This window comes from Cygnus atratus, chromosome 5, assembly GCF_013377495.2.
Source record: "Cygnus atratus isolate AKBS03 ecotype Queensland, Australia chromosome 5, CAtr_DNAZoo_HiC_assembly, whole genome shotgun sequence".
Classification (NCBI taxonomy): Eukaryota; Metazoa; Chordata; class Aves; order Anseriformes; family Anatidae; genus Cygnus; species Cygnus atratus.
Window position 1 is genome coordinate 1,219,790 of NC_066366.1, and position 11,390 is coordinate 1,231,179.

Sequence of the window (11,390 nt, forward strand, 5' to 3'; positions counted from 1 at the left end):
CCACTAAATCATTTTTATAAGGTCTAATGGTACCAGGCATTAAGAGCATTTGTACTTCTCAAATTGTTTCAACCCACACCGCAACATCCATCAAATTTTCAGTCAAACTTACTAGTGCTGTCACACTCAGTATGTTTTTATAAAACAGTTGACCTGAATTTATTTATCCACCTGAAACTTCTACTGCCTTTGCGCTGTCCCTCATCATCAATGATGCTAATCCTAATTCTGTTCAGCTGGGCAGAATTCCTCTGTAATTTGTTTCAGCCTATAGAATCGTATGCTGTGTATCATTGTAAAATACATTACCCCAAGCTACCAAATTTTTGCCTTTAAATTGGAAAGTAGAGGTCTTAACTAGGATGGTAAAAGGGAACCAAACAGGCAGACAATTCACCTTTCACATTCAGTTAGCCTGAAGTGTAATATTACAATAGACCATTTTTCTGAGCAGTAAATATGACTGTCAAGTTTTACACACATTTTACTAAAATAGCTATAAATAAAGAATTAAATAACACCTTTATCTATATACGGTTCTAGGATTCTAAATGCACATGATGCTGACAGACTGCAGAAGCTATTCAATGATGCTGTAATTTGGAGGCTAAGCCAGAGCTGCAAAATGTAGTATTAGCTTTCCGTGAGTATCATGTGGTTACTTGCTTTGAAGTGGAGTTATTCAGTTCTTGTGCTTTAATGAATTATACAGCTAATTCAGGCCTTGAAACATATAGTGAGTACACTGTCATCACCCTAGAGATAATAAAATAATACCACTACAACAGACTTGCATTAAGCATATGAAGGAAAAATGAGCACAAGAAAATTAAATAATCTAACGAGGAAATTTTATCTGCTATACAAACCCTTCTCCCTGTACTTCAGAGCAATTCTTTCATTTATATGCTTACTGAAAGGAACCAAAGCTGTGTAGACTGCACCGTCTCTGCGGGATTAAGCCATAGTTCTTGCACAGACCTCACATCTCTCCCAAGCTGAGTTGTTCCATTTCTAACAGGACTGGAGCTTTTATGTTTCCCTTTTGTAGGAAAAAAAAATCATCTTCCTAAAAGCACCTCTGCTGTCTCAAACATTCAGCTCACACATATTAACCACTACTTAAACTTTGGTGTCTCTTTTGTGTTCCATATAGAAGCCTTCAATGTACTCAGCATAGTGATTTTCAGTAGCCACTACAGAGCGCTTCACAGTTTATCAAAAAGAGCTTTCTCTGCCTTTTTTCTGTCTTAAGTCACTTGTTTCTGTTAAAAAGAAGCTGAATCAGGAAAAGGAAAAGGAAGGCGGGGGGGGGGGGAGGGCTTGGGAGTGGTTTATACTCTCTTTCTATAGCTGCCAGTAGTACAGTATTTCACATGTATGCATTCACTGTAATAGCAAGGTGTGCTCTCCGTGATTTAGAATAGAGGAAAAAAATATCTGTCTCCACTGTGAGCGTTCTTCTTATCTCCTGAAAGCCTCAACAGCTGTGGAAGGCATTTGGGCGTGTTCAAGTAACAGAAACCCTTGATCATTCATTGAAACAAATAGGATTTAGGCAGAAGGACAGAAAGACATTTCAACTCAGCAAGGCAGTATTTAAGACTTTGTGCTACGGTTTGCTCTAGGTAGCAGAGCAGTAATTAGGTGACCAAGTCCCATACACAGTCCTTGGTGAGAAAAAAAATAGGCACCAAAGAATAGGATTCACAAAATGCAGCCAACAAACTAAGCAGATGCCCCAGCCCAGCTGCTGAAGAGACAGATAACTCCACATTAGGGCCAGACCTGAGCATCTACTAAGCTCTCCTCATAAGCATAAAATTCTCAGGATGGACATCACAGAGTTCATTTCACAGCATTTGGGCAGAAAGGAGAAGCAAAAAGAGGTCTACCAAGGAACACTTGCATTTTAGCTGTCATGCTTTCCATAAAATGGAGAGAATGAATTCTGTTCCTTCACTTAATGCGAATGAGTTAGAAAGGACAGGCAAGTTCTAGAAGTACCATACCTACATTCATATCTCAGATGCAAAAATTGGGCAAAGAAGGGACCTGAACTACACTCTCCCATAGCTGGTTAGCTTTCTGAGCCAACTTTTTTCTCTTGTTTTTTCTGTTCAAGATCTAAGCTGAAGATGTCCTGGACACCAGCACTGAGAAAATGCCTAATCGATATATGTAAATGCTTGAGACAGATACAGAACTAATTAACTTCCGTGACAGAAACATGAGCAACTCCAGCACCAGTTGGAAGCTCAAGTAGTTGATCTGAAAAAGTTTATTTTTGTCAAAGAGAAAATTCATTATGTTGAGTTTTATATCCACAGGCCCTCATTCAAAGCTCACTGAATTTGTTTGAAAAACTCTCACCAATTTCAGTGAGCTTTAGCAGGCCACGGTAATTTGGGGGGGGAGGATAAGTGAACAAATAGCATATAATAAAGCTTTGACTAATTTCCTGTCATAGCTATTTCAAATTAATTTTCTGTGTGTCAGACAGTTACAGTGCTTATAGATAGCTTAGAGTTTATGCTGCCACCATACAGCCACATTTAAGTACCATTATTAATATGGATATCAATAATACTTATACAGCAGTGGAAAAATACAGTTCACTCAGCATTTTGTTGGAGAGGTATATTAAAATGCCTAGTGTATGCCTGGCTGTCTAGTAAAGTAACTGGTGAAAATCATATCTAGATTCTGCACGTAGGCCTACCAAGGAGAATTTATGTGAGCCTCATGTTTTGAATTCTGTGTATTATTCTAGAAACGGTCTCTTACCCAAAGCGATATTTAAACCTTGCAGCTTTCAAACCTAATTCTGTGTTTCATTAGCTAGTCAAATCCCAAAATGTTTCTAGATGTCACTTCTCAGAAAAAGTACTTACTAAGTATGACTGGGGTGACAGGATGAGAGGAGACTCCCCCTTGTCACCTGGCTGAATGAAGCAGAGCCTGTGCTGAATGGAATGAGGTACCCTTGTCTGAAAAACAGCCTTCTCTGAAGAGCAAACTCAGCACTTCTATGAGATTTATGCAAATATTCTTGTGATTATAATAGCGATCTGTCACACTTCTGACTTTCTGTAACACGGACCTGAAACAAACTGGTAAGCTATTGTGGTTTGGGGGGATTTTTTTTTTTTTTTTGATATCAACTATTACTCCCCATTATACAAATACGCAATTTAAATATCTGGTTGCTCTTTCTATACTTCAGCTGTACTAATGTGGTTGTACTGACTTAGACTCCATTCTCTGATGTGCAGATTAAGCCAGTAATTCTCTATTACGGACGTCCAACATCCTCTAGAGACAGACAGCTTTTCAGACTACTGTGTAAAATATTCTGTGCTGTGTATCTTGGAAGAAACTTCCCAGACAATGTGTACAAGTTATCATTATTACATAGGAGAGAGGATTAAACTCTCAATAAAAAGCCAGAATTAAAAGGAAAAAATGTAATTTAGGTCATCTATCTGATTATTTAATTGTTCTTTAGGTCTATAGTTAATTGTGTGATAACCACAATGACTTAAGATTTGCTGCTACTCACAGTGAAGATAGAGAAGGGCCTTCAGCACGGCAGTATTAAGCTGATGGCTGAATGAAGAGTATATATTGAGGAATAACAACATAAGATTAGAGAAGACTGTTCATTTCAGAATTCAAGGAATAAATTATTTTTTGCATTTTATCCTATATATGGGACATCCCTGGCCAAGGTATTCATTCTCTTTTGTATTTTTTTTTCCCCATGTTTCAGAGGTGCGGCATAGCCTCTAAGCTAGGTAAGTGAAGTGAACAGGAAAGCTTTTGGCCCACATTAAATAGCACAGCCAGAAATGCAGCCTGATTCTAGACACTCCACTTGCTGAAATGCTAACCAAGCAATTGAAAGTATTCTAAACTGTGTTAAGGATTAAACCAGCCTGTGACAGAAGGAACCTTCACTACAAATCCAACCTAGTGCCTATCATGTCTCTAACAGTACTTTTCCACAGTAGCAGTGGACTTCAGTAGATGGACACTGGAATGTTCTCTAATCTATATTATTATATGGTAGCAATGCTATGAGATCACAATCTAAACATTTCTTTTCTCTCCCCATCTTTAAAGGGAGGTCCAATCCAGAACCGAAAATCCAAGCGTTGCCTGGAATTGCAGGAAAACAATGAAAATGAATTTGGATTTCAACTTGTCCTACAGAAATGCACTGGACAGCGCTGGTCTATAACAAATGTCTTGAAAAGCTTGTCATCATAGCAGACTAATTTTTTTTTACCCATTTCTCTTGCTACTGTGTAGCAAATACTGCATTGTTGCCTGCTGTACTGTATTTCCTATCTCCCTCTCCTTCCCAGTTCCTTCTCTCCCCTCCTTTCTATCCCTTTGATTTTATTTTGTGAGTGTGTGGAAATTGGGTTTGTGGGCTGAAAATAGACATTTTTATTTTACAAATATGTTTTCTTGGCATTTTAGAGGTGTTGAATGATAGGTGATGGGTAGGCTATCCTAAAATATTTTACAACTGTAAATAGAAAACAAATGGAGAATATTTATAACTCAAACTTTTATTGAATAAAAAAGTCCAAACACTATTACTGTCTAGCTGTCTCCAGGGAAATCAGCTTAGAAATTAAGTGGTGGTTTCACTGTTCTCATTAACCCAAGCCTGATCTTTCCAAGCATCTGCCAAGTACCAGTCTTCCCCAGACTTGTTAAAAGCCCTTCTGCAGCCAAAGCACATGGGAGGAAAGGGTGGCCAGTGCTATGCAGCTCTGCATGTGTCACGCCCAGCGATCCAGAGGTGATGCCAGTTCCTTGGGCATTAACAATACAAGCTGTACAAGTTCCATGATTTTGGCTCACGGCTTCCCTAGAGAAGCCAAGTAATGGCTTACACACTATTGACATGTTCTCCTTTACAAACTGAGTGACAAATCAAACAGCAAATTAAAAGTTAAGCAGCAGGTCTACAGTCCAGCATTTTCTCACTATGTCCTCCCCACCCCCTTCCCCAGTCAGGAGCATGAAGATATAAAAGAAATTATAAACAAGATAGAAGGCAGTCACAAAGAGGGAGTTAATAGTTTTCATTTTCCATAATCTGAAAGGTGAACACAGAAATGTACGCTGGCTCTTCAACCAACTGGAAATAAGGTCATTCAGTTCTATAGCTTCTGAACTTCAGCACTGACCTACCTTCACTAGAAATGAGAATAGAGTCAGGGCTATGAAAAATTCCAACTGGGGCATGTACTTCCGTGGAGGTACAGCCATCTTGGAGGAGGTTTATCACACAGGAAAAGAATGCCAGTTTCGAAATACAGACAATCACCATACACCTGTGCTGTTAATAATGCTCACTTACTCCCCTGTTTGTTTTCTCAAAATGTAAGGACCCAAAAAAGCCAATGCTTATCGCATACAGCTTGGTACCAGATACTACTGTTCCTAATCCTGTAAGTGCAAATTACAACTGAGTAGCCAGTGCTTCAGACTCACTTGGCTAGCACTGATGGTAAAAAAGGCTTTGTGGTGATCTGAAAAAGTTGTATAATGCTGTTCTCCAGGGGAGAACGCCTGCTACTCCTGCCACCTCTGACAGATGAGCAGCAACAACGTTACTCCTGGTATCTTGAGATGAAGACCTTAGACATGAGCAGACTACTTCAGAGTGTTGTGCCACCACCAGTGCTGCCCAGGCAGCTTTCCCAGCAGCAGCTGTTGGGCGGATCCACCGCAAGTACCAGTTCCCTCGGGAACTGGCCACCACACACCCCACAGATGTGGGCTGTGTCTATGACAAATCCTGCCAAGGCAAGCAGAATAAAGCATGGAGCACAACCTACTTCCTGGCACTCCTTCCACCACAGGTAAAAAGAAAGCTGTAGTAGGGTAGCTTCTTAAAATCAACTATTGTATTTCATCCCTTATCACTCCCTATTTTCACATTTGTAACATTCTCTGGACAAAAGTATTTGCCTTTTTGCTCAATCTAGGTCAACACCAAGATTTCCAAGTAGTTTTCCCCTCTTCTGATACGAGAACAGACAAGAAATCCTGCCGTGTTGGGCTCAGTTCAATGAGTGCACCTTCAGTCTAGTTGTTTCTAGTTCTTACAACTTTTATTTCAGTGCACTGTTCCCTGGTTACCACAGACTTGGATAAAATGGCTTCAGCCAAAGGCAGCAGCAAAAAGTAAGAATTCACTCTGCCTTCACCCCCTACCTTTAAGGAGGTTTGAATACAATGCCGTATCACTTCATGTCAGCTAAGATTGGGATGCAGAAAGGAAGAAACAGTCTGATGAGATAAACCAGAACACTAGGATTACTGTCCTCTTTATTTCCAGCTGCTTTTACTTGTATGTAAATTCCGCCTCTTTCATTATTCTATTTGGACTTTTAAATGTGTTTGTTAGTTTAAGAAACAGTCATAACCTCCTTTGGAGCCAGTTGTGTGTCAAATTGTCTGTTGCAGACTGGCTTCACATTCAGGACCAGCTGACAGTATTGTTCTTAATGACTGGTTAATGTCATGTGGCATGTTAATTATGTGTGTGCAACCTTCTGCTATATGTAGTTATGCTAGCTTCTCAAAGAAAATGCACAGCCAACAACACAGAAACAGCTACAGCCAATAAAGACCAACTTTACACCTGCACTCCGACCGCCTTCAGAGGTCCCTCAGGCCTGTTTGGCTACAAACTCACACTAAAAGTAGAACACTGAAAGAACGTCGGTAACAGGAGTGTCAAGGTACCACAGCAGGGCAAAATTTCACCCTGTGGAGAAAACAGGAGGTTTTCCACAAGGAGGTATTTTGCATGTATTTTGCTACACATGCGAGCCAATCCTGCATGCCGGAACATGTTAAGCATCCCGATGGGAGAAGGCTCAGTACACGGCATGCATAACCTCTATAATCATTCCCAAGTTTAGCCACTGACCAACTTGAGTTTTTTTTCACAGGCAAGTAGGAATTTCCTGAAGACCAGATGAATGAGGAGGAAACTGCACGATCAAACAGAAAAATCACAGAACTTGTATGAAGTGTCATGATACAAACTAAGCCTCCTTTCAGTAAACACACCAAGGCTTCAGGGCAGGGAGATGCAGCCATATGGTCTCAAAACACATTTTCTTTTGCATGCCTCTTCTCTTGGAGAAAAAAAAAGACAAAAAAAAGAACCACACAAAAACAGTTGAACAAGCATAACTGAAGGACATCTTTTGCTACATATGGCACTATGTTATGAACTGCCTCATTGTCACTTTCTTTTTAGTTACGCAGAAATTACATACATAGAGCAGCAATGCCTCACACTGAAAAGGACAAATAATCACCATAGTGAGTGAAAAAGAACAACCTATCTTCACTTTTCAGAACATTTTAAAGCATTATTCAGTCATCGGTTGCCTCAAAGAATAAAAACATTCCCAGATCTGCCTTTGCAATAGTTTATAAAATAGTTTTAAAGAGGGAAAACTAGCACTTAAGGGGAAAAAAAGAATATTCTCCAAATTATTTGGAAAGCAGTGCTGATTTATTCCTCTTCACTTATGTATGGTCAGAGACCAAAATACCAGAAAAATCGACCGAGTCAGCCCCCTCTTCCTCCAGCTGCCACAGAACTGCACCCAATATATTTTGATGACTTTTTCTTTGCAATTAACTGTAACTTATCTACTATCTGCTAAGGATATACTGACAATTAACGGAGAAAGAAAATTTCAAGCAACCCTGAGCAATCCTCCTACTGTACTTCTTAAAATATTTATGGACAATATGCATTTATTTTCCTCTATCTCCTCAGCTATCATTCATCATTGTTCACGAGGGTATCCCCTACTGTGGTTTCTAAAGGCTAAAGAAATTCCACTATGCGTCTTCTCACAACAGCTGCATGTGGGGCAAGACAACAGCAACACAGAGGAGGGGAGTTGTGGTGCCCACAAGAGCACACGTGTGCAGCAGAACACCTGGATATCTGTGGAAAGAAGATAATAGGGTCTAGCCTGCGTCAGAGATCCCTAGGTAATACCTCTGGAACTAGGCTGTACAGTCTCCAGAAGAGATCCAGGTTCTACAGCTTCATTCATTTATTTGTTTACATGCTTACTTTTACAAGGATAGAAGTATTCAGGAGCATGGAGTACCAAGACCACACCTGTTCATTCCCAGCTACAACCTGAACAAGAGGACTCAGGAGTCCTCTTGGAGTCTCCTCACGTGCCTGGTCCTTGCTGTGCTTCTCTGGGCTTCTCTTTTGTAGAATATTGTCCTCTTTTGCTATGAGGGAGATAAGTATTTTGGTTTCATCTTTTTGTAACACCTGAAATTTAAATTGAGGCATTTAATCCACCAACATCAGGTCTTAGTTGTACTGCCTTCATCGTCTTTACTAAAAAGAAGTTAATCAGTCAACAACCATCACTTTTATATACATTGACCAAGAGGCAGTTGCAAAAGTGGGAATAAAGCAAGTAGCTGTTGCTACTCTACTGGGTAACACTGGATACTCAGCTGGAGATACAGAGCAAGGGATTCATTCAGATTTCAAGGTCACACATCCAGAGAATGCACCACAGTTTTGCTTATAACTTAAATTTATATACGTACACACACAAATGTACATTATATCTATATATAGGTATAGATAAAATGTGTGTGTATATACACAGGCATGCATAAACACAAACTGACTGTTCATTGGCAGAAAGAAAATCACATTAAAGTGTACTTCATCCAACCACAGTCTTAAAGGCATGTCAACAAGACACTGAACTGAAAGACTTGGAACATAGTTTTATCACTGTGCTACCCAGAATACCTTCAATGCTGCTTGTGTTTTTAACACAGACCAAAAAGCAGCACATAGCTTCTCACATTTAATCTATTGTCCAAATAACCATCAAACATTTTACACAGGGTGAAGTCAGAATAACTTCTTAAAAATGGAATACAAAATAGTCGTGCTAATACAATGGCTCAGGAGGCGATCATTAAGGTTTTTGAATAACTGTATTCTCTACTGATTTGCTGGAGTGTTTCTTAAATTCTCTTCCTACGCACCCCACCTTTATTATGAACATACTTAAAAGCATAGAACATGGGGCTTGGCAATGTCATTGACAGCTACATTCCGAAACAGCAAAGCAATGTATTTTTTGTTTATTGATTAAAGTTAGCTTTGCAGTGTCAGTTGGAAGTAACTACTTCACCAGAATTCAGTCTCATTATGCATAGTCTCAGAAGGGGATCTTTGTTGATAGAGCACCTGTAAACTTCTTGTAACCTCACAGAAGTATATATTTCATCATAGTATATTGCTTCCAGTGAAATACATCTATTTGAAGTGCATATCTGATGGGACAGAACTTTCCAGTTAAATATGTATATATATATTTCCCTCTTACAATATGAAAACAACATATACCTAGTACTTGCAAAAAGACAGATGTAAGCGGAGTTTTCTTTGGCTTTTAAAAGAAAGAGTGATTTTAAGGAAACAGACCCACAGTTTAGAAGGTGGTGACTTTGGTCAGATCTGAAGAAAGAATTAGGAGATTAATTCCATCCTTTACTGACATCCTTGGTCAGTGGTATTCATGTTGGAGGTACTGACTTTCTGTAAGTAGTAGTACACAAAGTTTTTAGAATACTTAAACATTCTTACCACCAGAAACTTTCTCACCACCACCTCTTCTGACAGCTAAGCCTGGGTGCCCCAAAACCCACGTCCATAGCTATCCAGCAATCTCTTGTTCCCTCATTTATCCACAAAAGGTAAGTCTGATTGTTCAGCTAAATCCATGGGGCTATTCATGCCTCAGCCTTTTGGGACATAAAAATGCTTGGCTGAAGACAGTAACTTGATTAAGTCTACAGTCAAGTAAATCCGGTCCCCAAACCACAAGCACAAAATCAAGCATGATGGCTGCAGGTTTGCCACCTCTCAGCCAGGCAGGAGCATGAAAACTCTTGTCAGCACACACAAACAATACAGTAAACCTCAGCCTGTAATTTTGCGTGATGTAGTTCCCTAAAACTTCCCTAAACTTCTCTCATTGTTAAAGTCAAAGTCTCAGTGTCTTGTTTTCCCCTATCTTCAGTGCTTGCTCCAGAACTGCCATGCTAACAGTTAACCTCAAGAAGACCTGTTTGTTTTCTGAAAACAGATAGATCACCTGTATTCATATATGACAGTGATTCTCATACCAGCTGTGAATGTTTTGCAATGTCAGATGACATTGACAAAATAGTGCTTATTTCAATTCAAAACAAACCACCAAAGATTATATTTTTATCTTCAGTGTTATTAACAGTTCTCTGTGTATCATATTTTTGTTATTTAATAATTTCCTATATTCTCCTAGACACTGTTCAGCTGTAGAGTGAAATGTCTTTTATCACTTAAACTGTGAATTCTGTGGAAATGCTCACAAAGAGGAGATACTAAAAATAGTTCCAAATATGTCTCCTGATAATCTTGAATAACCAGTGACAAACCACAGTTGAAAGCTCCTGCAGCTTCCCCCAGTCTGAAGATCAGCGTGTGCAGTTCTTACTCAAATCCAGAGCCAAATGCTTCCATGAAAATACTGGAATAATGTGCAAACTTGTGTGCCAATGCCTGCTACTAACAGACATCAGTCCTCACCTAGTCTAAGTCAGCATACACATGTTGACTTTGAAGAACAGCATTAATTTCATGCTATGAGGAATCAGTCCGGATCCCCAAAACACTCCACAAGTACGACTGATACTCAACCTCACAAATAGCCTGTTCACGCATTCATTTAAGTAGCACTCAGAACTCACACATGCATTGTAAACCTATGTTATCTTACCACCTAAACTGGATGCTGAAAGTGCCTTTCTAAATAGCCGAACAGTATAAAACAAGCATTGCAAAGACAAGATTTAAAAGCTTTCCTATGGGCAGCAACTTGCAAAAACTGATCTTGTGCTATAAGTATTTATGCTGAACATACCTAGTCAGATTCAGCAGCCATTTGGAACCAGCTTGTTTTAATTAAGAGATCGAGAAAGAAAGATAATCATCATGCTAGCAAAATGAATCACCTGGATTTTTACTGTCCTCTACGTGATACTGTATTCATATGCTTTGCTATAGAAATCATTTACCTGGGTAGAGATCAAACAGGGAAGAAAAAAAAAAAAAAACATACTACAAAAACAGCATCAGTAAATCATTTCAAATTCCCAGCAGTTATCTTTTCTCATCAGTCTTACTTCACTATTCTAAAAAAGTAAAGTCCAAATTATATCAAATTACTTTGACTTCACATTCTCCCTTTTTCCAATCTGTGTATGTTGTGCCTAGGCAAGTAGGCCATCTTACTGTTTTGATC

At 39.2% G+C, this 11,390-nt stretch overlaps 1 protein-coding gene across 12 annotated transcripts in view; it reads left to right on the plus strand.

The window, feature by feature from the left end:
* The window catches only part of GALNT18 (polypeptide N-acetylgalactosaminyltransferase 18), a 312,077-nt gene extending 307,470 nt beyond the window's left edge, over positions 1-4,607 (plus strand). For 7 of the 12 annotated variants that reach the window (XM_050711302.1, XM_035550277.1, XM_035550273.2 and 4 more), the window contains one exon: positions 4,126-4,607. In XM_050711302.1, the coding sequence (XP_050567259.1) occupies positions 4,126-4,243 (118 nt within the window). In that variant the 3' untranslated portion in view covers positions 4,244-4,607. Of the gene's footprint in view, positions 1-543; positions 644-3,067; positions 3,102-3,772; positions 3,798-4,125 lie in introns of those variants that run through there. The other 5 variants (XR_004779229.2, XM_035550280.2, XM_035550282.2 and 2 more) reach the window with 5 other exon arrangements.
* Positions 4,608-11,390: the final 6,783 nt, after the last annotated feature.